This window comes from Pseudoliparis swirei, chromosome 21, assembly GCF_029220125.1.
Source record: "Pseudoliparis swirei isolate HS2019 ecotype Mariana Trench chromosome 21, NWPU_hadal_v1, whole genome shotgun sequence".
Classification (NCBI taxonomy): Eukaryota; Metazoa; Chordata; class Actinopteri; order Perciformes; family Liparidae; genus Pseudoliparis; species Pseudoliparis swirei.
This window is the reverse complement of record NC_079408.1, coordinates 18585621-18613470: the sequence shown is the minus strand read 5'-3', so window position 1 is coordinate 18613470 and position 27850 is coordinate 18585621. Positions and strand designations below refer to the sequence as shown.

The 27850-nt window shown below is 46.7% G+C and overlaps 2 protein-coding genes and 1 long non-coding RNA gene across 6 annotated transcripts; all 3 read left to right on the top strand.

The window, feature by feature from the left end:
• On the top strand, window positions 1–22316 carry acox3 (acyl-CoA oxidase 3, pristanoyl). 4 transcript variants are annotated; one of them, XM_056442655.1, is made up of 19 exons: window positions 3–155; window positions 665–802; window positions 1202–1299; window positions 1375–1510; window positions 2848–2922; window positions 3011–3100; window positions 5520–5663; window positions 6715–6803; window positions 9090–9186; window positions 11822–12004; window positions 12077–12199; window positions 12303–12423; window positions 12517–12639; window positions 14350–14463; window positions 15283–15398; window positions 17004–17178; window positions 19008–19075; window positions 19174–19260; window positions 21557–22316. In XM_056442655.1, exons 2-19 carry the CDS (start codon window positions 683–685, stop codon window positions 21674–21676), a joined length of 2079 nt encoding a protein of 692 aa, XP_056298630.1. In that variant the 5' UTR covers window positions 3–155; window positions 665–682; the 3' UTR covers window positions 21677–22316. The 4 variants fall into 4 exon arrangements, with proteins under 4 accessions (XP_056298632.1, XP_056298630.1, XP_056298631.1 ...); XM_056442656.1 differs by having other exon boundaries at window positions 644–802; XM_056442657.1 differs by lacking the exon at window positions 19174–19260 and having other exon boundaries at window positions 1–155; window positions 19008–19126.
• On the top strand, window positions 6832–9062 carry LOC130211706 (uncharacterized). Its single transcript, XM_056442659.1, has 2 exons — window positions 6832–8047; window positions 8768–9062. Exons 1-2 carry the CDS (start codon window positions 7394–7396, stop codon window positions 9059–9061), a joined length of 948 nt encoding a protein of 315 aa, XP_056298634.1. The 5' UTR covers window positions 6832–7393; the 3' UTR covers window position 9062.
• A 426-nt stretch (window positions 22317–22742) lies between the features above and the next one.
• LOC130211839 (uncharacterized) lies at window positions 22743–24135 on the top strand. The gene is made up of 2 exons (XR_008835178.1): window positions 22743–22930; window positions 23472–24135. It is a non-coding gene; the product is annotated as an uncharacterized LOC130211839 (long non-coding RNA).
• The last annotated feature ends 3715 nt before the right edge of the window (window positions 24136–27850 follow it).

Genomic DNA, 27850 nt, shown 5'->3' with positions numbered 1-27850 from the left:
GAAGAAGGCAGTAATGCAGCCAGCGACCTAAACACCACCGAAGAAGAAAAGAAAAAGAGTTACCTCTGGCACGCACTTTTACAAACACAGACACGTGTTGACAGCTGTCGAAGAGACGGAGATAGTAACTGGGAAAGTTGACTCGGAACGAGAAGGTAAGACTGAAGGGTTGACATGAACGGCGGCGTAACGTGAACGTGTCCATTGAATTTAAAGCTACGTTAACTCACTAGCTGCTTACGAAGCCGTCAATTCTCCTTCCGCCGCAACGTTATGGCTTCAGTTGGCGTCACGTTCAGAGGAACAGCGACGTGACGCGAGCAGTGTGGAGGGCGTCCCGTTATTGGACACGGTAACACGGAGCGGCATCTTCAGCGGGGCAGGCTGCGCATGCGCAGGTAGCTCTGGTCCAGTGAACCTTGTCCTCCGCTGTGAGACGGGGCCAATGTCTCGCCACCAAATGTGTTGTACCCACGATTCCTCTGTCTGAACTCAATGAAACGCATATTAATATTGCTGAATGTCTTGCAAACTAAATTAAAGTTAATTACATTATTATAAACCAATCGCTCCCTCGATTACCTGTGTTGTACATGTACTGAATTAACGCATCTGAGTTCTTCCTCCACCGCTGCCAACGTAGGATTTCTCCTCTTCCTCCCAGAGAGCAACTGTAGAGGCGATGGATCACGGCGTGGCTGACCTCCCCAGGGGCCCGCTGGACCTCTACAGGCACAAAGCTTCCTTCAACTGGAAGGACATGCTCCTCTTCCTCGAGGGAGAGGACATCATGGCGTTCAAGGTAGCCATCAAGTTGAATAGTTGTACACATTTACAGATGAGAGCGAGCAAGGGTGAGAGAGCAAGAGAGGCAGAGAGAGAGATTGATTGATTAAAGGCTGGAAATTACACCTGCGGTTATGTGGCATGCGCTGTTACCAAGGCGCTCCTGCCTCTGGTTTTAGTGGGTTGCATTAATGATTAATGCCCCCTACTTGAGGTATTGAAAAACGCGGTGAGCAAATTGAAACGGAACAACTTGTTTCTGGTCGTGGCAACAATACATATTTGGTTCAGTTCAGACCAGCGTCTGGGCTGAAAGAAGCCTGTGTGTTCTGACCACAACACATCTCTGGTGCCCGAAGTCGTCCGACTGCTCCTCCTCACATCACATCCTCTTCATTTCTCTCCTTCTCTGCAGCGGCAGGTGTTTACTGCGCTGGAGGGCGACCCCGTGTTCGCCCGTCAGCCCGGGGAAGACGTCCCTCTGGAGAAGATGAGGGAGCTGACCTTCCTCAGGTACCGACGTCGGGTCACGTTTTTATTACTTTTGTACAATGTAAACGTATAAAGCGTCCGATAAAACGTCTGCAGGGTGAAGCAGCTCTTCCGCTACGACTTCCTGCCGACGGACGAGATGATGGAGAACCCGTGGAAGGGCGTGGTGTTCAATGACTGTCTGGGCATGTACGACTGGGCCATGTCGGCCAAGTACTTCCTCAACAAAGCCGTGAGTGTGCTTTCTTTTTGAGGTGTGCAAAATGAGAAATTGTCAGTCACCTTGTAGCCCCGCCCCTGAAGCATAGCCTGCTTTATGGTCTGTTTGACTAACCATTATGTACTATATGATGACATCATGTATAGAAGAAGACTTGAAACTAGAGACTGAAGCCGTTTATGCGACTATGGGTGAGTGGGTAGCAGGTCCGTCTTTCCATCAGGGGGTTGGAGGTTCAATCCCCGCCCTAGTCGATGTGTCCTTGAGCAAGGCACTTAACCCTGAGTTGCTCCCTGTAGCTGCGTCTACAGTGAATGAATGTAACAGTCCTGTAAGTCGCTTTGGATAAAAGCGTCAGCCAAATGACATGTAATGTAATGTTTCTCAATCAGCGTTCTTGTGTTCTTGTGACACGTCATCAGTCGCAGCCCGAGTACATTCAGTTTCAATTCATTCAGTTTATTTCTAGAGCCCATTTAAAAAAATTACAAATTTGTCTGAGTGCTTTACAATCTGTACACATAGACATCCCTGACCTTTGACCTCACATCGGATCAGGAAAAACTCCCAAATAACCCTTCAGGGGTAAAAAGGGAAGAAACCTTCAGAAGAGAACAGAGGAGGATCCCTCTCCAGGATGGACAGAACAATAGATGTCATGTGACCAGAAGGAGAGATTAGAGATGATAATAATAATAATTCAGACTTCTACAGCGTTTTTCTAGTACAAAAAGACGCTTTACAAGAGACAAACGGAACAAAACAAAAAGAAAGCAGACAAAACAAACAAATGGGACGTATGGTAACAATAAGAAAGGAAAGCAGACTGGAGGAGCGGTGTGGGTCGTATCGGGGTCAGGGGTCGTATCGGGGTCAGTGGTTAGCAGGAGAGAGCGAGTTGGAAGAGGTGTGTTTTGAGGGCTTAAATAATGGTAGGTTGGGAGCCTGACGGACTGGGAGAGCGTTCCAGAGGGGGGGGGGGCAGCTGCTAAGAAGGCCTGGTCATCCCAGGTCCGGCGCTTGGTCCTGATGGTCTTCAGAGCGGTTGTGCCGGCGGACCTGAGGCAACGGGTTGGAGCGTGGAGGGGGAGGAGTCAGAGAGATGGGGAGGGGCCAGGTTGTTGAGGGCTTTGTAGGTGATGAGTAGGAGTTTGAAGTCTATCCTGAACTTGACCGGGAGCCAGTGGAGGTGGTGCAGGACCACTTCTAAAGCGATTTAACCAAGTCCATCTTAAATCTATGAATAATTATGTTGCGTCTCCATTTTCATTTAAATATTTTTTTAATTGGTCTATTGACGTCGTAGAAGTCGCAGTCAAAGATGCTAAAAACAACTTCTTCTGTTCCAGATGTTCGGAGCGACTGTTGCCAGCACGGGATCGGGAAGACACATGAAGTTTGTCGAAAATATCGAAAACATGACGGTAAGAGTTCTGCACAGCTTTCCAGCTGATCGCACTCGGGTCATCATCGTCATCATCATCATCGTCGTCATCACGGATCTCTTCGTAGACGTTCGGTTGCTTCGCACTGACCGAGCTGAGCCACGGCAGCAACACCAGAGCCATGAGGACCACGGCAACGTATGACCCCGCCACGCAGGTCAGCACACACACACACACATATATGCATACACATACATGTGTATAAATATATATATATATATTAGTGCTGTGAAAAATAACGCGTTATGATTAAATTACAGGATTAATTAGTTAAATTTTTTTACCGCATTTACCGCATGCGCAGAATGAGCTTCCAATCCGTCTGTTGTTGGTCGTCTCTACAGCAGCATGTCATTCTGTCTCTACGTGTCGCGTTAACACAACTCCGATCTCCTGCTCGCGCGCCGCAGAGCTCCGATGCCGGCGTGTGCACGCACATCGGGACGAAAAAAAAGTCACTTGCACCCCCCCCCCCCCAGTGAGCAAGTTATGTGCACCCCTGTGTATAAATGTATATATCCGGCTTTTGTCATAAATCTTTATGTTCTCACAAAAATATACCGAGAATATTGGTAATATGTGATTAATCATGATTAATCCACAGAAACCTGTGATTAATTTGATTAAAATTTTTAATCGTTTCACAGCCCTAATATATATATATATATATATATACACTACCGTTCAAAAGTTTGGGATCACCCAGACAATTTCGTGTTTTCCACATTTTTATTTATCAAATGAGTTGCAAAATGTATAGAAAATATAGTCAAGACATTGACAAGGTTAGAAATAATGATTTGTATTTGAAGTATTAATTTTTTTCTTCAAACTTTGCTTTCGTCAAAGAATGCTCCTTTTGCAGCAATTACAGCATTGCAGACCTTTGTCATTCTAGCTGTTAATTTGTTGAGGTAATCTGTTGAAATGTCACCCCACGCTTCCTGAAGCACCTCCACAAGTTGGATTGGCTTGATGGGCACTTCTTGAGGACCATACGGTCAAGCTGCTCCCACAACAGCTCAATGGGGTTGAGATCTGGTGACTGGCCACTCCATTACAGACAGCAAGCTGCCTGCTTCTTCCCTCAATAGTTCTTGCACAATGTGGAGGTGTGCTTTGGGTCATTGTCCTGTTGGAGGAGGACATTGGCTCCAATCAAGCGCTGCCCACAGGGTATATGGCATGGCGTTGCCAAATGGAGTGATAGCCTTCCTTATTTAAAATCCCTTTTACCTGGTACCTCCCACTTTCCCAGCACCAAAGCAGCCCCAGACCATCACATGACCTCCACCATGCTTGACAGATGGTGTCAGGCACTCTTCCAGCATCTTTTCACCTGTTCTGCGTCTCACAAATGTTCTTCTGTGTGATCCAAACACCTCAAACTTGGATTCATCTGTCCAGAACACCTTTTTCCAATCTTCCTCTGTCCAATGCCTGTGTTCTTTTGCCCATACCAATCTTTTCTTTTGATTGGCCAGTCTCAGATATGGCTTTTCTTTGCCACTCTGCCTAGAAGGCCAGCATCCCGAGTCGCCTCTTCACTGTCGGCGTTGACACTGGCGTTTCGGGTACCATTTAAAGAAGCTGCCAGTTGAGGACCTGTGAGGCGTCTATTTCTCAAACTAGAGACTCTAATGTACTTGTCTTCTTGCTGAGTTGTGCACCGGGGCCTCCCACGTCTCTTTCTGCTCTGGTTAGAGCCCGTTGGTGCTGTTCTCTGAAGGGAGTAGTACACACCGCTGGAGGACATTTTCAGTTTCTTTGCAATTTCTCGCATGGAATAGCCTTCATTTCTAAGAACAAGAATAGACTGGCGAGTTTCACATGAAAGTTCTTTTTTTCTGGCCATTTTGAGAGTTATCGAACCCACAAATGTGATGCTCCAGATAATCAACTAGCTCAAAGGAAGGCCAGTTCTATAGCTTCTCTCATCAGCAAAACAGTTTTCAGCTGTGCTAACATAATTGCACAAGGGTTTTCAAGGGTTTTCTAATCATCCATTAGTCTTCTAAGGCGATTAGCAAACACAATGTACCATTAGAACACTGGAGTGATGATGGAAATGGGCCTCTATACACCTATGGAGATATTTCATTAGAAACCAGACGTTTCCACCTAGAATAGTCATTTACCACATTAACAATGTATAGAGTGTATTTCTGATTGATTTAATGTTATCTTCATTGGAAAAAACAATGCTTTTCTTTGAAAAATAAGGACATTTCTAAGTGATCCCAAACTTTTGAACGGTAGTGTATATATTTAGACTCCTGCTGTACAAGCTCCGAAGGCTTCTCCTCAACACTGAGCAACGGGTCTGAGGACCATGTGCTATTTCACTTTTTCTTTTTTAATAGATTTGCAAACATTTCTACAGTTCTGTTTTTTTCTGTCAAGATGGAGCTGAGTTACATTAATGAGAAAAAAAAGAACTGTTTTGATTTTAGCAAATGGAACAAAGAGTGAACATTTAAAGGGGTCTGAATACTTTCCGTACCCACTGTATATACATATATATACACACACACACGTCCCCGGTTGCAGACGAGATTGAACTCTCTCCCCCTCAGGAGTTTGTGATCAACTCTCCGGACTTCGAGGCCGCCAAGTTCTGGGTGGGGAACCTCGGCAAGACGGCGACTCACACCTTGCTGTTCGCTCAGCTCTACACGCCGGACCGGGCGTGCCACGGCCTGCACTCCTTCGTCGTGCCGGTGAGAATCTGAACCTTCGACCCGTTTACAGCCGGCTGCTATCGGACTGATGCGACGCCACGCGGCTGCAGACGCAGTGTGACCAGCGAGCGCCGGGCAGTGCGACAATGAAGCCATACAAAGGCCTCGAGGAGTCGATCACCTCTGGACTCGTTACACGACGTGTGGTCGCTGTTTCAAAATTATGAAATAAAAGATTAGATTAGATTAGAAAACTTTATTAATCCCCAGTGGGGAAACTCATTCGCCAGCAACAAGGCATACAGACGAGAAACACACGACAAGGAACAGACAACCAGAAGGTAAAGTAAACTTATCAGAAACATGCTAAATCAAAATAAATAAATAAATACATACAGGTGTTCATTTAAAATCGAACTGCTGCTGGAACGAAAGACCTTCTGAGTGACTCAGTGGAACACCGAGGCCTCCTGGGTCTCTGAAGACCTTCTGATTCCACTTAACACGGCTTGGTGGACGGCCTTCAAAAAGAAATGATTGTTTTCTAGCTTGGCCCTCTTTCAGTGAGTCCGGGGGAGGGCCAATCACTGAAGCAGCTTAAACATCTAATGTCACAACACATCCAGTTTTAAGCCGAGTCACAATTACTGACAGTCTGAGAGCAGCTGTGATGCTAAAAGAACATGTGACCTCAGCCGCGCCATACACACTGAGGTTATCTCTGTTGAGGGAAAGTCTACATGGACCCGAGTATCGCAGTCAGCTTTTGTGACCGTATTGATTCTCAAAAACAATATTTTGAACGGACAGTTTATATGAACATGCCGGCACTGTTCTGATATTCATGAAAGAAAAAGTTCACTTTTTAAGAGACACTGGCTGGAGTGTAACTCTGTATTCTGTATAAGCGTTTGAAGTTCCTGAAGAACATGTATGTCGTACTCAAACACCACCATGTGGACTCGGAACCAGCATCAAACTGGCACATTTGACCATGGATGGCTTTTTAACACAAGTCATCCAGACACATTATTATAACACATATTAATCCTGTTTCAATAATGCACTCCGTGTTGTTGTTGCTCTGCAGGTGAGAGATCCCAAGACGCTGCTGGCTCTGCCTGGGGTGCTGGTGGGAGACATGGGCAAGAAGCTGGGTCAGAACGGACTGGACAACGGGTAGGTGGCAGCAGGAGGAGGAGGGGCCGTGAGCCTGCTGGACGCCACAGTCGCTCCACAGCCTGTGGTGGTCTGTTGTAAGGAAGCCCAGCCCATATGTCCAAAGGCAGCACGAGGAGGACATGACACACGTAGCCCTATGGAAGCAGAATGAAAAGAGACAGGAAGGGAGGCCACACACAGACCTTTGACCCCAAAACAGTTTCAGCATTAATAAACCATTTATTACATGTCCTTTAGCTGACGCTTTTATCCAAAGAGACTGACAACAAGTGAATTCAACCAAGAGGACAAACTCAGAACAACAAGAATACAGAACAAAACATTTCTTCAAGAGTCAAAGTACCAGAAGTAATCTATAAGTACGACTACAATGAGAGCCACTGAAGCGCTCATCTGTTTTTTAATCCAGATATAGTCGGAAAAAAGATGTGTTTTTAGTTTCTGGGTTGGACCAGGTCCTGTGTGTGAGGTTAGACCAGGTCCTGGGTGTGAGGGTGGACCAGGTCCTGGGTGTGAGGTTGGACCAGGTCCTGGGTGTGAGGCTAGACCAGGTCCTGGGTGTGAGGTTGGACCAGGTCCTGGGTGTGATGGTGGACCAGGTCCTGGGTGTGAGGTTGGACCAGGTCCTGGGTGTGAGGGTGGACCAGGTCCTGGGTGTGAGGTTGGACCAGGTCCTGGGTGTGAGGTTAGACCAGGTCCTGGGTGTGAGGGTGGACCAGGTCCTGGGTGTGAGGTTAGACCAGGTCCTGGGTGTGAGGTTGGACCAGGTCCTGGGTGTGAGGTTGGACCAGGTCCTGGGTGTGAGGTTGGACCAGGTCCTGGGTGTGAGGCTAGACCAGGTCCTGGGTGTGAGGCTAGACCAGGTCCTGGGTGTGAGGTTGGACGAGGTCCTGGGTGTGAGGTTGGACCAGGTCCTGGGTGTGAGGCTAGACCAGGTCCTGGGTGTGAGGCTGGACCAGGTCCTGGGTGTGATGGTGGACCAGGTCCTGGGTGTGAGGTTGGACCAGGTCCTGGGTGTGATGGTGGACCAGGTCCTGGGTGTGAGGTTAGACCAGGTCCTGGGTGTGAGGGTGGACCAGGTCCTGGGTGTGATGGTGGTCCTGGGTGTGAGGTTGGACCAGGTCCTGGGTGTGAGGCTAGACCAGGTCCTGGGTGTGAGGCTAGACCAGGTCCTGGGTGTGAGGCTAGACCAGGTCCTGGGTGTGAGGCTAGACCAGGTCCTGGGTGTGAGGTTGGACCAGGTCCTGGGTGTGATGGTGGACCAGGTCCTGGGTGTGAGGTTGGACCAGGTCCTGGGTGTGAGGGTGGACCAGGTCCTGGGTGTGAGGGTGGACCAGGTCCTGGGTGTGAGGTTGGACCAGGTCCTGGGTGTGAGGTTAGACCAGGTCCTGGGTGTGAGGTTAGACCAGGTCCTGGGTGTGATGGTGGACCAGGTCCTGGGTGTGAGGGTGGACCAGGTCCTGTGTGTGAGGTTAGACCAGGTCCTGGGTGTGAGGGTGGACCAGGTCCTGGGTGTGAGGGTGGACCAGGTCCTGGGTGTGAGGGTGGACCAGGTCCTGTGTGTGAGGTTAGACCAGGTCCTGGGTGTGAGGGTGGACCAGGTCCTGGGTGTGAGGGTGGACCAGGTCCTGGGTGTGATGGTGGACCAGGTCCTGGGTGTGATGGTGGACCAGGTCCTGGGTGTGAGGTTGGACCAGGTCCTGGGTGTGAGGCTAGACCAGGTCCTGGGTGTGATGGTGGACCAGGTCCTGGGTGTGATGGTGGACCAGGTCCTGGGTGTGAGGCTAGACCAGGTCCTGGGTGTGAGGGTGGACCAGGTCCTGGGTGTGAGGGTGGACCAGGTCCTGGGTGTGAGGCTAGACCAGGTCCTGGGTGTGATGGTGGACCAGGTCCTGGGTGTGAGGTTGGACCAGGTCCTGGGTGTGAGGGTGGACCAGGTCCTGGGTGTGAGGCTAGACCAGGTCCTGGGTGTGAGGTTGGACCTGCTCCACATGTGTTACGATGAGTTTATGAGTTCTCCAGCCCGAGGAGAGAGGGAGGCTGCGCTGTTGTCTGTCGCCACGGCAACGGAGACTTGTGATCTTCATCGCCGGCCTCAAAGTGACCAGGCGTCTTCAGGCTCCTCCCAGCTGGTTACCAGTTCTGTTCTGGGGGCCTCCCACCCCGACGCCACACAGATGCCGAGTCATCATTCATACGGACCACTCCCGAGTCCATTTCCTGCTCTCGTGTTCCTCACACGGTCGTCGGGGTAACCGAAGCTTCCCCATCTTCTCCCTTCAGCTTCGCCGTGTTTCACAACGTGAGGATCCCTCGGGAGAATCTGCTGAACAAGACTGGAGACGTCACCCCCGATGGCCGCTACGTGACTCCATTCAAGGTCAGTCGGACGTGGCATTCAAAGACTTTTGAAAAGGTAGTTTGTGTGAGTTTCTCTTGAAAGACCCCGGCTTGCTTTGCACTGAGGACTGAGGGATTCATATTTCATAAGTGAAACGTAACCAGCGTGGAGAAGAAGTGCTCAGATGAACTTCATAACTTCTCTGAACACGCAGCCTGCTCAAACATTAAAGATGATTGAACCCTTTGATGTCTCCTCCTGTCAGTCATGTGACTGTCACACAACCAGGAGCTTGCGTTGCACATAATACATAGTTTAACATCTTGATATGAATACAGTTCCCACATGAGTGTTGCCCATGCTGTTCAGGGTTTAATTAAAGATGCAAGACAGAAACGGCAGCCAGTGTTGCTCTACCATATTGGAAATATATCGTAGAGATACAATTTAGTCCAGGGGCGTCCGCCTGTGGGCCACATCAGCGTCATGGCGTCCCTCAAAGAGCCGGCTGTAACAGAAATATATAAATGTAGAAACTACTCCCGAACATATTGTTAACTAACTCTTTTTGCATTTGATTATTGTTCTTTGAGTCTAGAAATATTGTACATAATTAAATGTCTCTCATATTATAATGTAAATCTATTTAATTTGAAACCTTCAAAATAAAAGCACAGGATTTTTTTACATTTTTTTTAAAGAAAAGGTGATCATATGTCTTTCAAGCCGCCAAGGGCCACATAAACTGACTCGGCGGGCCGTGTGTTTGTCACCTGTGATATAGTCTCTATAATGTGTTCATATTTGAGATGCATTTGGGTTAACAAACTTATATTTTACTTGCAGACTTTATTAAAGTATAATGGTGCCTGTCGTCAGATTAATATTGATCTGATACAACGTAGTCCTTGTCATGTCTCCCGCTGGTTGGTGGAACACTGTTTTAAAGCCTTAAATGTTGTCCTTCTATTCACTGGTTTCAAGAAACCAAGATGGCGAGGTGACCGTGTTTTGGCTGCAGTAGAGAAAATGTGGAGCAACCACAATGCATCTGGGTCCTGGACCCGTCCCTAACCCACGAGCTCACATTCCACTGGACTAAAAATGTGCTAGATTTGTAAAAGACCTATTGATTCCGAAATTGAAATGTGGTCCATAACAGGCTCACTTGGTTCAGTGGCTTGGCTCCGCCTCCGTAGTTATCCCTAAAATAATGTCCCTCATGGTGCGTTCACACCGGACGCGTCGAAAAAATTCTCCACGCGTCTGACGCAGCAGTCTCGACGCGCGTCGGAAAAAAGTGTGTTCACACCAGACGCGTCGCAACCGCAGAGTACTTCCACTTGTTAGTGGACTGAGCTGCACTCCCACTGCGCTTCTCTCTCTCTCTTCTTCTCTCTTTGATACGTGTCTCTGAGACTTTTCCACCTCCGGAGGCAGATCTTCTCTGCCATGACACACATATGCCGGCGGTTGGTTGATAGTAAAGTACAACAAATATCTAGAATAAAAGCAAATACATACATTCAAAACTTACCAGGTAGTCCCACGGTTTCTCCGACCTTCTTCCACACTTCATCTTTATAGCTCCGGTTTCGGTAAGTAAAAAGAGTTGTGTCATAAAGTTCGGGGTGCCCACAGACGGCGACAATAATCTTTTCCTCCACTTTCTAAACCGGCAGGACGATGACGAGCGGAGCTGCTCAATGCTGATTGGCTGACGCAACTATGACTCACGCGTTTTTGCTGCCGGAGTTGGGAAATTTCAACTCGCGCGTCGCCGAGCTGCGTCTGTTGGCTCTGTTCGCCCCGCGGCAAACTCTCTGTTCTGCTGCTTCAAATGCGTCTGACGCGCTGCTCGCTGGGAAATACGCAGCTTCTACGCAGCTGTGCATTGACTTTGCATGTAATCTTGACGCGCTTCGAAATTTCGCCGCGTCCGGTGTGAACACACCATAAGACCTCGAGGAGCAGGTTCAGGTCCTTAGGTCGGGGCTTTGGTAAAACTTTCAGGCTTTCTCAGGTGAGAAATTATGCAGTTATGTCAGATTTTGATTATTAGGCAAATAACTTTCTAAAAGTTATTTTAAAAACACTTTCCTGAGACATTGTGACCATTTGAAGATGATTACAGAACACACCCAGACGTGATGGACGCTCTTGACCTGCAGTGCTGGTCGTTGGTGACGTTGCTCTCTGACAGAAAACTGAAACCAAGGAGGCGCTTCCTCTGGCTCACTGGGATTCCCCATCGGGATGCCAAACTGATGACATTCTATCACGGCATCATTTATGTGGTTCCTGTTATCTGTGGTGGATATCGACATCGGGCCTCTAGCGGCTGTCGGTACCAGACTCTCAGCGGAGGTGTTAGGGGTTATTGGGGGGTAATCCTGGATCCACTTCTCTGGTGATCAGAGCTCTACGGATGGTACTGGAGGCCATGTTGTTGGGCTGCGGCCAACAGATATTTCGTCATCGCTTTAGCCCGGTCTGAATCTGACACAAACGGGTTCTCAAACGCCACGCTGAGAAGTTGTTATAATATGTTGTTAGAAATATCTTATCAGCTTTCCAAAATCTTGTGATTTCAAATCGAGGGATATTATAAATCCATAAATGTTCCTTTTTCTCTTCAGTTGTTCCTCATGTCTCCATCTTTCCTCTCCTTCAGGATCCCAACAAGCGTTTCGGGGAGTCTCTCGGGGCCCTGTCGGGGGGGCGGTTGTCCATCACCAGGATGGCGCAGGTCAACCTGAAGCTGGCTCTGATCGTCGCCATACGCTTCTCCGCCACCAGGAGGCAGTTCGGACCCCAAAACACGGAGGAGATCCCAGTGTTGGAGTACCAGTTACAGGTGAGGACACGGTCCATCAAACTAGAACGTACCTGGGCTGACGCCATGTGACTGATGTCCTTCTCTCTCCAGCAATGGCGTCTGATCCCGTACCTCGCAGCAGCTTACGCTCTGGACCATTTCTCCAAATCTCTCTTCATGAACTTCATCGAGTTTCAGCTCGGACAGATGATGAAGGAGAAGAGTGAGAGACAAGTGAGTCAGGGCGGGGTGCAACATGCATGTGCATGTCCGGAGGTATGCTCTGTATGAACTGGTCTGTGTGTGTGTGTGTGTGTCTCTGTGTGTGTGTGTTCAGGCGGACATGGGCAGGGAGATCCACGCCATGGGCTGCTCCAGTAAGCCTCTGTGCTCGTGGACCGCTCAGAGGGGGATCCAGGAGTGCAGGGAGGCGTGCGGTGGACACGGATACCTGGCCAGTCAGTCACACACACATACACACACACATACACACACACACACACACACACACGCACACTCAGAGACCTGACTACCTTTCCTCTCTCTTCCAGTGAACCGGTTGGGCGATCTGCGTAATGACAACGATCCAAACTGCACGTACGAAGGAGACAACAACGTGTTGCTGCAGCAGACCAGCAACTACCTGCTGAGCTGGCTGCACAACAAGCACAGAGGTCAGTGCACAGGGGTTAAACCAGCTTTTATTGTGAAGGAGGCTGCACGCCAAGCACAGAGGTCAGTGCACAGGGGTTAAACCAGCTTTTATTGTGAAGGAGGCTGCACGCCAAGCACAGAGGTCAGTGCACAGGGGTTAAACCAGCTTTTATTGTGAAGGAGGCTGCACGCCAAGCACAGAGGTCAGTGCACAGGGGTTAAACCAGCTTTTATTGTGAAGGAGGCTGCACAACAAGCACAGAGGTCAGTGCACAGGGGTTAAACCAGCTTTTATTGTGAAGGAGGCTGCACGCCAAGCACAGAAGTCAGTGCACAGGGGTTAAACCAGCTTTTATTGTGAAGGAGGCTGCACAACAAGCACAGAGGTCAGTGCACAGGGGTTAAACCAGCTTTTATTGTGAAGGAGGCTGCACAACAAGCACAGAGGTCAGTGCACAGGGGTTAAACCAGCTTTTATTGTGAAGGAGGCTGCACGCCAAGCACAGAGGTCAGTGCACAGTATTTAAACCAGCTTTTATTGTGAAGGAGGCTGCACAACAAGCACAGGGGTTAAACCAGCTTTTATTGTGAAGGAGGCTGCACGCCAAGCACAGAGGTCAGTGCACAGGGGTTAAACCAGCTTTTATTGTGAAGGAGGCTGCACGCCAAGCACAGAGGTCAGTGCACAGTATTTAAACCAGCTTTTATTGTGAAGGAGGCTGCATAACAAGCACAGGGGTTAAACCAGCTTTTATTGTGAAAGAGACTGCACAACAAGCACAGGTCGGTGCACAGGGGTTAAACCAGCTTTTATTGTGAAGGAGGCTGCACAACAAGCACAGAGGTCAGTGCACAGGGGTTAAACCAGCTTTTATTGTGAAGGAGGCTGCACAACAAGCACAGAGGTCAGTGCACAGGGGTTAAACCAGCTTTTATTGTGAAGGAGGCTGCACGCCAAGCACAGGTCAGTGCACAGGGGTTAAACCAGCTTTTATTGTGAAGGAGGCTGCACGCCAAGCACAGGTCAGTGCACAGGGGTTAAACCAGCTTTTATTGTGAAGGAGACTGCACAACAAGCACAGGTTGGTGCACAGGGGTTAAACCAGCTTTTATTGTGAAGGAGGCTGCACAACAAGCACAGAGGTCAGTGCACAGGGGTTAAACCAGCTTTTATTGTGAAGGAGGCTGCACAACAAGCACAGAGGTCAGTGCACAGGGCATAAACCAGCTTTTATTGTGAAGGAGGCTGCACAACAAGCACAGAGGTCAGTGCACAGGGGTTAAACCAGCTTTTATTGTGAAGGAGGCTGCACAACAAGCACAGAGGTCAGTGCACAGGGCATAAACCAGCTTTTATTGTGAAGGAGGCTGCACAACAAGCACAGAGGTCAGTGCACAGGGCATGAACCAGCTTTTAAATGAATTACACACATTTTTAAAAAGTGGCCACAATGTATTTTTAGTTCCCCCTGAAGTTCAGTCAGTGGGGCAAACATTGCCCCCGAACAAAGATGTCCATGTCCTCCTCTGGCGTGAGCTGTATTTAGAGTATGTTCTCTGCTTCATCTATAATGTCTCTTCGACTCCTTTGAGTAAATACATCTGATTAACTCCGCTGTAGCCCCGCCTCCACCCAACAGCTGGTCTTATGGTGTGAGTTTGGTGATTCTCTTGGGGCTCCTCCCCCGCTGTTGCGATTGGTCTCTTTGAGTCTGCGCTCCTGGTTTCAGACGGCGTGCGGATCGAGTCTCCATTCCACACGGTGGACTTCCTGGACCACTTCCACCAGATCCTGGAAACCAAGTTCACAGCAACAACCACGGAGCAGTGCATGGACTCTGCAGGTACTGCAGGAAGTCAGAAGGGAGTCGTTCCCTTCAAACTGTGGGGCGCGCCCCCCTAGTGGGGCACCAAGGAATTACAGGTGGGGCGCGAGGGGAATTGCAGAAGATTTTAAAAAATAAAATAATTTCAAGACCTTTATTGAGAACATGTTACACAGTACACAGACATAAGTCATTAATAAATAAAGAGTGAAGTGCCGGTAGTTTATTGTAAATGTTTACGTTACGACGTTACTTGCCACATCCTACCTCCGTGAGATCGGCTTTCCTGCTGTGGCCCTTCAAAACAAGAGCTCAACATTGAGCATGAATTGAGTATCAAGCCTGAAACTCCGTTACGTTATTGTTGTTTTGAAAAGATATTCAAAACTCATTGAAACTCTTTCTTACCAAATATTTATATTTGAACTTTTTTTGTTTAGTTTTTCACAGATCATATTTTATTGTTATTTTCTTATATATTCAGTGCCAAACATGTTAATTGCAGCCACTATATGCTGTTTTCTAGATAGAACTGTATTATAATAAAGTGATTGGAAACTTGTATTCGATTTTTGGTCTGACGGAGCCATCTTGAAAGTGATTACAAAATAATTATATTATTTGAAAAAGCCCAAATGGAGGAGTCACAAAACGATGTTATTTCAATGCAAATTCAGCGTGGACCATTTAGTCGTTTTAGTGACATTGTCTTGGGGCGCGGCAGAAAAAGCTTGAGAACCACTGGTTTGACCAACGCCCTTCACCTGTCACATTCATCATGTCCACGGTGGTTTCCCAGAGTAACTTGTTGAATGTTCTGTCTCTTGGTCACTTCAGTGCCGCTGGCAGCTTATAAGTGGCTGGTGTGTTTCCTGCTGGAAGAGAGCCGGAGGAGGCTTGAAGAGCAGAGGGCGCAGGGGAAGGACGACTTTGAGGCCCGCAACAGCAGCCAGGTAGGAAGGAGCCTTCCTTTGAGTGGTTTGTGAGGTCAAGGGGAAATGTTAGAGAGATATATACACACACACACTACCGTTCAAAAGTTTGGAGTCACGTAGAAATGTCCTTATGTTTCCAAGCACTGTTTTTCCAATGAAGATACATTAAATGAATCATAAACTCTCCACATGTTAATGTGTAGATGACTATTCTCTGGTGTTAATGAAGTCTCTACAGAGGTGTGTAGAGACCCATCTCCAGTGTTCTCGTGGTACATTGTGTTCTGGCCTTAGAAGACGAACGGAGGGGTAGAAAACCCATTATACCCTTTTGATGTGAGCGCAGCTGAAAACAGTTATGCTGGTGAAGCTATAAAACTGGCCTTCCTTTGAGCCACAAGAACAACATTAATATTTATTATAAACATAATTATTTATAACCTTGTCAAGGTTTTGACTATTTTATATAAATTTGATAAATAAAAGTGAGTTTTCATGTTAAACACCAGATAGTCTGGTGAGCCCAGACCTTTGAACGGTAGTGTGTGTGTGTGTGTGTATATATATATATATAAACAGCCTTTTGAATAACATTTGTTTTAGTTTTTTCACCCCGTCTGTATTCATTCGTTCCCTCTGTCCCCTATTTGAAATAAAGTAGCTCTGAGGTGGACATAATGTTGCAGCTGATCATGAACAGCATAACGGATGTTCTGCCGTCATCTGGTTTGTGTTATTGTGTCACACGTTAATGAGATGCAGCTGGAGGTCACCGGGTCAGACGGGCGGGCCTCGTGGTTCTCGGAAATGTGTGTGTGTCACTGCATTTATTTGTTATGGTTAGCATTAATATGATACACACGCATGTTTAATGTTGGCTGTATAAATGTAATGGTTCCAGAGAGTTAAGCGTTCAGCTTGTTTTAACTGTGCAGCTTTTTCCAAGTTCATGTACAGTGTGACTACATATTCTAAATAAGTTCTGTACGTTATGTATTTCCCATGTGCTGTGCAATTTAAAAAAATACTGTTGCTGTCAAATAATATAAGACAGGTCTGTCATGTTAAGTCCTTCACAGCGTAAATACCAGCCATGTGTAATATATCCACTCATTCCTTTAAAAGGTAACTCCTCTGGTTGTATAGAAGTCTATATAGTGACTCCTCTGGTTGTATAGAAGTCTATATAGTGACTCTACTTCTCTTGATGTATTCCCTCAGTAAACATTGTAAACATGAGTTTTTGTCTCAGTCTCTAGTTTCTAGTCTTCTATACAGCATGATGGTCATCTAGAGTCTACAGACCATAAAGCAGGGGACGCTTTAGGGGGCAACTTGATTGGCAGGTCTCTACCAGAGCCAGAAACAGCGCCTCTACATCCCTCCTCGTAAATATGGTCACTTCCGTTCACTGGTTGCAAAAAACCCCAAATGGCCTCGATCCAAATGTAATGTCTGCAGGCTTCGTCCACTCCTCCTCCTCCTCCTCCTCGGCTGCAGCCACAGACATCCTGGACTCATGGAATATGAACATTCAGAAATAACAAAACAAATAGTGTGTTGTTCTGCTTCTGCTCTGGCAGTAGCTCCAACTATACTGTGTGTGTGTGTCTTTGTGTGCAGGTTTACTACTGCCGCTCCCTGGCCATCGCCTACATCGAGCTCAACTGCCTCCAGAGGTTTGCTGCCCAGGTCTCTGCTGAGGACACACCGGCTGGTCTCAGACCAGTGCTGAGCCAGCTGTGTGCGCTGTACGGGCTGTGGAGCCTCAGCAGCCACATGGCCACACTGTACCAGGGTCTGTCCTCTACACATGTCCTCTACACATGTCCTCTACACATGTCCTCTACACATGTCCTCTACACATGTCCTCTATACATGTCCTCTATACATGTCCTCTACACATGTCCTCTATACATGTCCTCTACACATGTCCTCTATACATGTCCTCTATACATGTCCTCTACACATGTCCTCTACACATGTCCTCTACACATGTCCTCTATACATGTCCTCTACACATGTCCTCTACACATGTCCTCTACACATGTCCTCTACACATGTCCTCTACACATGTCCTCTACACATGTCCTCTATACATGTCCTCTACACATGTCCTCTACACACATGTCCTCTATACATGTCCTCTATACATGTCCTCTACACATGTCCTCTACACATGTCCTCTACACATGTCCTCTATACATGTCCTCTACACATGTCCTCTACACATGTCCTCTACACATGTCCTCTGCACATGTCCTCTGCACATGTCCTCTGCACATGTCCTCTATACATGTCCTCTACACATGTCCTCTACACATGTCCTCTACACATGTCCTCTACACATGTCCTCTACACATGTCCTCTACACACATGTCCTCTACACATGTCCTCTACACATGTCCTCTATACATGTCCTCTACACATGTCATCTACACACATGTCATCTACACATGTCCTCTATACATGTCCTCTACACACATGTCCTCTATACATGTCCTCTATACATGTCCTCTATACATGTCCTCTATACATGTCCTCTATACATGTCCTCTATACATGTCCTCTATACATGTCCTCTATACATGTCCTCTACGCATGTCCTCTACGCATGTCCTCTATACATGTCCTCTATACATGTCCTCTATACATGTCCTCTATACATGTCCTCTACACATGTCCTCTAAACATGTCCTCTATACATGTCCTCTACACATGTCCTCTACACACATGTCGTCTACACATGTCCTCTACAAATGTCCTCTACACATATGTCGTCTACACATGTCCTCTACACACATGTTGTCTACACATGTCCTCTACACATGTCCTCTATACATGTCCTCTATACATGTCCTCTACACACATGTCCTCTACACACATGTCCTCTGCACATGTCCTCTGCACATGTCCTCTATACATGTCCTCTACACATGTCCTCTACACACATGTCCTCTACACACATGTCCTCTACACATGTCCTCTACACATGTCCTCTACACATGTCCTCTACACATGTCCTCTATACATGTCCTCTACACATGTCCTCTACACACATGTCCTCTACACATGTCCTCTACACATGTCCTCTACACACATGTCCTCTACACACATGTCCTCTATACATGTCCTCTATACATGTCCTCTACACATGTCCTCTATACATGTCCTCTATACATGTCCTCTACACATGTCCTCTATACATGTCCTCTACACATGTCCTCTACACATGTCCTCTATACATGTCCTCTACACATGTCCTCTACACATGTCCTCTACACACATGTCCTCTACACATGTCCTCTACACATGTCCTCTACACATGTCCTCTACACACATGTCCTCTACACATGTCCTCTACACATGTCCTCTACACATGTCCTCTACACATGTCCTCTATACATGTCCTCTACACATGTCCTCTACGCATATGTCCTCTGCGCACATGTCCTCTACACATGTCCTCTACGCACATGTCCTCTGCGCACATGTCCTCTGCACATGTCCTCTGCACATGTCCTCCACACATGTCCTCCGCACATGTCCTCTGCACATGTCCTCTACACACGTGTCCTCTACACACGTGTCCTCTACACGTGTCCTCATGGTGTCTCCTCCCTACAGGTGGGTACCTGAGTGGGAGGAAGCCCAACGAGTTGGTCCAGATGGCCATTCTCGCTCTCTGCTCCCAGGTACACAACCACTGCAGTGTGTGTGTCCTTCTCTACTTCCTACCTGTCGTGGTAGGTTCTGCTCCTCCCTCCTAACTCTGAGTGTGTGTGTGTGACAGTTGAAGGACGACGCCGTAGCGTTGGTGGATGTTTTTGCACCTCCGGATTTCATTCTCAACTCGCCCATCGGCAACGCAGATGGACAGGTGAACACACACACACGCACAAATAATAATAAATACAATAAGTAGAGAAGTTCCCATAATAAGTCCCCCCCCCCCGTGGACCCCTCTGGGACACTAAGTGAGGTTCAGGCTCTCGTCTCTTCCAGGACAACACAGCGTTTGCTCGTCTGACGGTTGTTGACGGGACCTCGGCTGCACTTCCTGTTGCTTTCCCTCCTGTCTCTGCTGCTCCACCTCGGGGTCACGGTTATTTGAACAGAGGACTTGGATTCCAGTTTGAGAGTTTATAGCTTAATTCCTCTGACTTCCTGTCTGTCTTCTTGGCCTCTGAGGGTCTTCATGGATAAAGACATGAAGCAATAACAAGAGGAAGGGGCGGGGCTAATGAGCAGAACTACGACTACATAAGATTTAAGTTTCACTTTTGAAATGAGGAAGTTTCCATTGAGGGGGGGGGGGGGGGGCTCTAATTATGTGTAAGGACGACATTGGCTGTTAGCAGCAAGTTACCCCATGATGCGTTCAAGCTCCATTCAGTCAGAACCAGAATTGGGGTGCAAGTAAATTAAACCTTTATCATTTAATAAATTAAACCATTATCAAGAGAAATTAAGTAAATTAAACCTTTTATCATGATGTATTAAATAAATTAAACCTTTATCATGATGAATTAAACCTTTTAACATAATAAATAAAATAAATTAAACCTTTTAACATTATAAATAAATTAAACCTTTATCATTATAAATTAAATAAATTAAACCTTTATCATTATAAATTAAACCTTTATCATTGTAAATTAAACCTTTTATCATGATGAATTAAAGAAATTAAACCTGATAAATTAAATAAATTAAACCTTTATCATGATAAATAAATTAAACCTTTTAACATTATAAATTAAATTAATTAAACCTTTATCATTTAATAAATTAAACCATTATCATTATAAATTAAACCTTTTAACATTAGAAATAAAATAAATTAAACCGTTATGATGAATTAAATAAATTAAACCTTTATCATTATAAATTAAGTAAATTAAACCTGATAAATAAATTAAACCTTTATCATGATAAATAAATTAAACCTTTTAACATTATAAATTAAATAAATTAAACCTTTTATCATGATTTGAGTAAATTAAACCTTTATCATGATCAATTAAATAAAACAGACCTTTATCATGATCAATTTAATTGTGGTCAAATGTAGTTTTTGGTGAGAAATACCAAAAGTTGATTGTACGAAATGTTTTCACAGAAATCTCAAATAGATAGAGTTGGAATGATGACTTGTTTATCTAATCCCATAGAAGTGGAGTCATTCAGGAGTTCGATGTTGTAACTCTATCCCCGCTGCGGCTCAGGAGAAGTTTGTCCTCTGTTTGTGTAACCTGTGTCTTCCTCTAAGCCTCGAACAACAACCCCGCTCTGGATCTCCGGATGAATTGAAATATAACCATACAAACAAACTTCCTGTTCAGCTGCGGTCGAGTACAAATAACATGGAGAGGCTCCGGGCCGTAATTCATGCAGCTGTTTGGCTTGATGCTCTGACTGCGGGAAGAGAAGTGACGTTGACAACGAGCCGGTAGCTTGTTTACAGAATCCTCGACGGCTCGGCCTTCTCTTGTGGGCTTTGATCATCAGACAGGAAGTTATGATTCTACAGGGAGGGAACTCGATCGTATCAGAACACCCACAATCCCCTTGTCTTTGTGTTCTCCAGTCCTGGGAGAAAGGTGGATTAGGAACATGGTCCCAGTCCCAGTCTTTGTTTCTTTTTTGGGGATGTTTTAATCTTCATGAGAGATACACCACCGTTGAAAGTTTTGAGGTCACCCAGACAATCTGGTGTTTTCCATGTCATCAAATGTTTATTTATCAAATGAATATCAAATCTAGTCAAGATATGGACTAGGTTATAAATAATGATTGTATATATTGTAAATATTAATGTTGTTCTTCTTGTTGCTCAAAGGAAGGCCAGTTTTATAGCTTCACCAGCATAACTGTTTTCAGCTGTGCTCACATCAAAAGGGTTTAAAGGGTTTTCTCCCCCTCCGTTAGTCTTCTAAGGCGAGAATACAATGTACCACTAGAACACTGGAGATGGGCCTCTACACACCTCTGTAGAGACTTCATTAACACCAGAGAATAGTCATCTACACATTAACATGTAGAGAGTTTATGATTCATTTAATGTATCTTCATTGAAGAAACAGTGCTTTGAACAATAAGGACATGTCTACGTGACTCCTAACTTCTGAAGGTCGTGTAAATGAACGCTCCTCTCCTTTGTGTCTCGCTCGTAGCTCTACAAGAACCTGTGGGCGACGGTCATGCAGGGCGACAAGGTTCTGGAGCGGCCGTCCTGGTGGAAAGAGTTCAGCTCAGACAAGCCGGTGGTCGGATCCCTGCGGCCCAAACTCTAGAGTCCACTTGGACCACAACCCTGGATTACGTGTCCCGGGGAGTCTGGGGGGTGAATGTGCGTGTGTGGCCTTAAATAACTGCACGTTAAAAATGTAATTTATATACTTCGTGATGATTATTCTTGGTTGGGGTTCATTTTTCACTAGATGAATTCAGGATTTGACTTTAAATCATGTTGTATACAAATTTTAGTAATTAAAGGATATATTTGAAACTTTTAATATCAGTTTTAAAGAGAAAATAATCCAGTTCTTCATAATGTAAACCAACCCTCGTCTTCCCAACGATGACTAACCAAGAAGACTGCAAATCATTTGACACATTTAGTCAAATGATAACTGATAACCCAATGGACAACTTTTAGGTTTTCAGTTGATGCCACACTTCGTCGAATTGATTTGTGTTCCACAGAAAGACTTTCATCTGCTTTATTAAACTCTGATTGTGGGATTATACAGGGGAATACATACGTTGCCACATTTGTCCTTACCTCGTCAATAATGCCATTCCTTGGAAAAATATCATTTAAAAATGTGTTTCCACATGTAATGAAATATGTAATAATTATTCTGTAAATTGGGTAGATGCATTATTAATGTTTATATTTAACACTATGCCAAATAAATATAGTTAATAACACGTCTGATGTTTTTTTTGTTCCAGTGAAACCTGAATGACTATTTAAATAATAACATTTAAAAAAGCAACGAACACTGCAGAACGTGTCATGTTGAGAAGATGATTACCGTTTCCACCATGTATAAAAACATTGATCTGTTCTACACAGATTCTTTTTCAAGACTATTTATTTTTTGTTCTTACGACTAGAAATAGATTAATAGAAAATAGGTCGTATATAAACACTTTAGAATCATAGTGGAACACTGAAATGTGACCCTCTGACCCCTCACACACACACACACACTGGCCCTCTCTGACCCCTCACACACACATAGGCTGTGTCTACTACCGCGCACTTCGAGCACTTCGAGCACTGACTTTCAGTGCTCGAAGTGCTCGAAGTGCGCCACACTGACAATACCAGCAAAATGCAGTGCACTGAAAGTACCCGGATGGTGCACTGCAAACGGGCCAAAAATGTAGTGTAAAACGATGGACACTACTCGCACTAAGCGGCCGCCATCTTGGAGACGTAGCGGAAGAGGAGGAGCCCTTTCGCCAGCTTTTCATTTTATTTCAAAAACAATGGCGGACAGCACAAGCGGTAGACCGCGAAGCTACAGACCGTAAATGTAAGTATCAGCGGTAGTTACACATTGTACTGGTATTACAATGTACTACTAACATGCCATTCTCACATTAGTGAGCATACCTAGGTAGCATTAGATGCCATTGGATCTGCATGGCAGTTATGATAAGCTAGCTGGGTAATCCACCACCCGGCCAGTCCGACGAAGGTGCACTTTTATCGGACACTTTCTGCTTGACGAGCCGGGGCAGGTCGGCTCCAGCGGCAAGTCCGACGACAGATAGCTGTCAGTGTTAAACAACGGCTGTTCTGTTAAACAATCGAAATAGCAATTTTAATAATGGATTAACAATGGATATGCTCAGTTTAATAACGGGTTAACATGACACCGCGAGCGTTTGCACACGCCGCCCGATAATTAATACCGTTATGATAGCTATCTAAGCTTGTCCTTCTTGAAATAATTGTAGCTTTCAATCATCGTTGTGTGTGTTTTTTTAATGTCGTGTATGTATTAATTTAAATGTAATCGTGGTCTGGGACAGAGCACTGAATGGCTATCCTATTTCTGTTTCCTGCCCCAGAGACGTTTCCTGGAGGTGCTGGTGCTGGTCCTCTGCTGCCCTCCCGACATCTGGCTCCAATGACCTCTGGCACCTCACATCCACCTCCAGGGCCTTTAAGAAGATGGACCGCCATCGCGTCTTCAGTATCCCGAAGGACCTCTCCACAACACACCTGGCCTTTGACAGGCAGCAGTTGTAGCTTGGAGGTGGACAGGCTGCCTGAAGGGGTCATGAGGCAGATGGGTTGGGACAGGCAGGGGGAGCCACCATCCCCAAGGATACAGTATCCTGGTGGAGGATGACTGCTCATAGAAGATGGGGCTGTTATTCAGGACCCTGGCATCATGCACTGAGCCGGGGCCTGTCGAAGGCCCTGGCCACCACCCGATAGGAGGTGGCGCTGGCAAGCCAAAAAATAAATACTAGACGGGAGATCTCGGGGCCCCAACCGTGGTCAGTCAGTGCCCAGCACAGCCATGAGGGCGTTGAATGACTCTGGTGAGCCTGAAGTCCACCCTCATGTCACTGTGGCCATCACAATACAACGCCAGCAGTGGCATTGCAACATGGATACGGCAGCGCCGCCTGGGACTGGGTGGCTGCTGTAGAGTGTGGGGAGGGGAGGGGAAGGGAAGATTATATTAATATGTAAGTCATTTTATCAATAAAATGTTGTCATTGAGGTTTTGTTGTCTTTTATTGCGTTTTCTGATTTATATTAGAATTGATGCATGTTTGTAACAATAATTAATATGCCTGTGTGTTCAATTGCTAATTGATTCCTGTATCAGGGTGAACTTCACTACAACAGAGATGTGTATAAAAGTACAGTCAGTCAAAGTAGGCCTATTACTGTGTGAATTCAAGCAGATGATGACTATCATTTCAGTGGATAATTCTTAAAACTAATTGGAATCTAGGGACAAACATGTACAGATTTGTCATGTTTTATTTCCATATGGTGTGTATGTGGATTGCAAAGAAGAATGCTACTTCTGACAAAGATAATTTAGCATACCTAGCGAGGAGAATTTAATTGCAACTACTACATGAAGCTATGCTGTGAAGGTAAGGCAAAATCACAATTAAATGTACATTTACCATCTCGACTTCAGCCAGAAGGCGGAGGCTCCTGCCGCGATTGTGGAGGTATCGCAGTTTCCACATGGGGTGGAGAAAGGGGTAAACAAGGGACAACAAGAGGGCAAGAAGTGCTTCATTTTGTCACTTTAAGGGTTACGGGATCGCAAGCAGATTTGCATACGTCACTCCCGGCTTAATTTCGCGGGTGCCGTGAACAGATTTGCGTCCGTCACTTCCGCCAAGTGGTTAACGGTTAAGTGTTCCATTTGAGACAGCACTTCATCAGCGACGCAGTACACTGCAATGCAGTGCACTGAATTGCAGTGCACTGCATTGCAGTGTACTTCGTTAAGTGCGCGGTAGTAGACACAGCCATAGTCTCTCTGCCACCCACACACACACCTACACTGGCCCTTTGTAAATGTCTTAGGAGCGACCTTCTATCTAGCTCGTCCCATCCCGAAAGAGATAAGACTATCTTAAAAGACTCCCGAGCCCGGTAGAAGAATCTTCAGAAAGCAACAAGTGAATCATGTCTTTGTCCCGCACATGAACTCTTCAAGCAGAATCAATTAACCCCATATTCACTGAAATGAGAAACAACAAGCACACACTACTGATGGCTGGAGAAGGAACACCTGGGTGGGGCCTAGAGGGCTGGACTACACCCTGTGCTCCAATGAGGCTCCTAAGTCTAAACTACGGGCCGCCTCCTACTTATTATGTGCACCAATCACAAATGCTCTTAAAGACTTTATATGCATATGTGGGGCCCTCAGTAACACTGGACATTGATATTTATTTTATTGTATTTGTTATTTTTATTGATTGTTAATTGTGTCATTATTCTCCTGGTGTGTGTATGCATGTGTGTGAAGGGTTAACAATGGTACAGGCACTCAGGTCAGCTCATGGGTCCTTCTGGATGAAAGCGAGGGAAAACCCTCCGCTAGTAGTTAGCCAGATAGATCCACAGCCTGCAGTCTGCAGTGATGGTGCTGAGTGTGTTCTGTTTCTGTGCTTTCAGGTCAGTAAACGTGATGAACTATATAAAGGGAGCGACATGGATCATCATCGTCAGTCATCCGAATATGTAATATATAATATGTGAATGTATGTTGGAGTTGCGTGAATGTGATGTGATGATGTGTCGAAGGGGATATAGTGCGTCAGAGTCAATGCGAGCGAGTGAGAAACAGTAGTAACCACCTGTAACCTGTGAGAATGAGAGTTGTGTGAATGTGCAGAATGTCGCCAGGGTGAATGGAGTAGTTAGAGTGATAGTGTAAGCCAATGTGTTGTTTGTATGTATATGTATAAGGTAGTTAGCCAGATAGATCCACAGCCTGCAGTCTGCAGTGATGTTGCTGAGTGTGTTCTGTTTCTGTGCTTTCAGTGAGTTGATATAAACCGTTCAAAAACCAGACACGCCTGGATGTCATATGTCCAAGTGTGCAACACATAACTTATCTCTTGGAATTTCAGTCTGTCAGGAATGGGGCGAGCGGAGGCCCTTCCTACAGACCCGTGTACACGTATTCAGCTTGTGTGATACTCTGTTGAATAAACCTGATTGAAGTTCAACTGAAATCCTCCTGCAGTACGGCTGGTCTCTCCTGCACACGTAGTCGTGGATTGGTTAAATCGCGACACGCCATGAAACCAAAAAGGGAAAAAAATATGAGGGAATTAAAATGGCTCCCCAGAAATCACTAACGCTAACTCACTGATCTGGACTCATTTGTCGAGACCGTATTTAGAGACCCAGAACCCTCATTTATCGGATCAGAGGTCTGCCCCACAAACCCAAACACGTTAGCTTGTGACCGCTGGAAAAAATTAAGATCTTGCATGGAAATGGTGAGGAAGGAGAATAGATGAAGACGAAGGGAAGAGGGGAAAATATTGATAAAGGTACCTTCTTGAGTATATTATGGAACACAAGTGGTCTGCACTTAAAACCTTTAGGGCAAATAACATCAAGCGTGCAGCTTGTCCGGTCTGGAGCACTTTACCTCCGCAAACAAGGTTCTGCTTTATTTTTATTTTCTTTCAGCACATTGGGGACAAACTACTCGTCCAGATATAGTCGGAAAAGGTGTGTTTTCAGTCTCCGGTGAAGCTGTAGAGACTTCCTGCTGTCCTGATGTCAGTGGGGAGCTGGTTCCACCACTGAGGAGCAGGACAGCAGACAGTCTGGATGTAGAGCGGTTAGCTCGAGGTGCAGGAGGCACAAGACGATTGGCTGTTGCCGAGCGGAGCGAACGTGTCGGGGTGTACGGTGTGACCATATCCCGGATGTAGACGGGGCCCGATCCGTCTAGAGCACGGTACGCCAGGACCAGTGTTTTGAAGCGGATGCGAGCAGCCACCGGTAACCATGGAGAGCGGAGGAGTGGTGTGGGTGGAGGAGTGGAGTGGTGTGGGTGGAGGAGTGGTGGAGGAGCGGAGTGGTGTGGGTGGAGGAGTGGTGGAGGAGCGGAGTGGTGTGGTTGGAGGAGTGGTGGAGGAGCGGAGTGGTGTGGGTGGAGGAGTGGTGGAGGAGCGGAGTGGTGTGGGTGGAGGAGTGGTGTGGGTGGAGTGGTGTGGGTGGAGGAGTGGAGTGGTGTGGGTGGAGGAGTGGAGTGGTGTGGGTGGAGGAGTGGTGGAGGAGTGGTGTGGGTGGAGGAGTGGAGTGGTGTGGGTGGAGGAGTGGTGGAGGAATGGTGGAGGAGTGGAGTGGTGTGGGTGGAGGAGTGGTGGAGGAGCGGAGTGGTGTGGGTGGAGGAGTGGTGGAGGAGCGGAGTAGTGTGGGTGGAGGAGTGGAGTGGTGTGGGTGGTGGAGGAGCGGAGTGGTGTGGGTGGAGGAGTGGTGAAGGAGTGGAGTGGTGTGGGTGGAGGAGTGGTGTGGGTGGAGTGGTGTGGGTGGAGGAGTGTGGGCGGAGGAGTGGAGTGGTGTGGGTGGAGGAGTGGAGTGGTGTGGGTGGAGGAGCGGAGTGGTGTGGGTGGAGGAGTGGTGAAGGAGTGGAGTGGTGTGGGTGGAGTAGTGGAGTGGTGTGGGTGGAGTAGTGTGGGTGGAGTAGTGTGGGTGGAGTGGAGTGGTGTGGGTGGAGGAGTGGAGTGGTGTGGGTGGAGGAGTGGTGGAGGAGTGGTGTGGGTGGAGGAGTGGAGTGGTGTGGGTGGAGGAGCGGAGTGGTGTGGATGAATTTCGGGAGGCTGAAGACCAGCTGCTGCATTCTGGATGAGCTGCAGAGGTCGGATGGCCTTAGCGGGTCGACCAGCCAGGAGGGAGTTGCAGTAGTCGAGGCGTGAGATGACCAGAACCTGGGGGATTA

Excerpts from the sequence above, each read along its gene's own strand:
- acox3 (XM_056442655.1), top strand. The coding sequence starts at position 683 with ATGGATCACGGCGTGGCTGACCTCCCCAGGGGCCCGCTGGACCTCTAC. Across the intron at positions 1,511-2,847 it reads AGTACTTCCTCAACAAAGCC|ATGTTCGGAGCGACTGTTGC; the intron begins GTGAGTGTGCTT and ends CTTCTGTTCCAG. Across the intron at positions 14,464-15,282 it reads GCAGTGCATGGACTCTGCAG|TGCCGCTGGCAGCTTATAAG; the intron begins GTACTGCAGGAA and ends TGGTCACTTCAG.
- LOC130211706 (XM_056442659.1), top strand. The coding sequence starts at position 7,394 with ATGGTGGACCAGGTCCTGGGTGTGAGGTTGGACCAGGTCCTGGGTGTG. Across the intron at positions 8,048-8,767 it reads TGGGTGTGAGGTTGGACCAG|GTCCTGGGTGTGAGGTTGGA; the intron begins GTCCTGGGTGTG and ends AGGCTAGACCAG.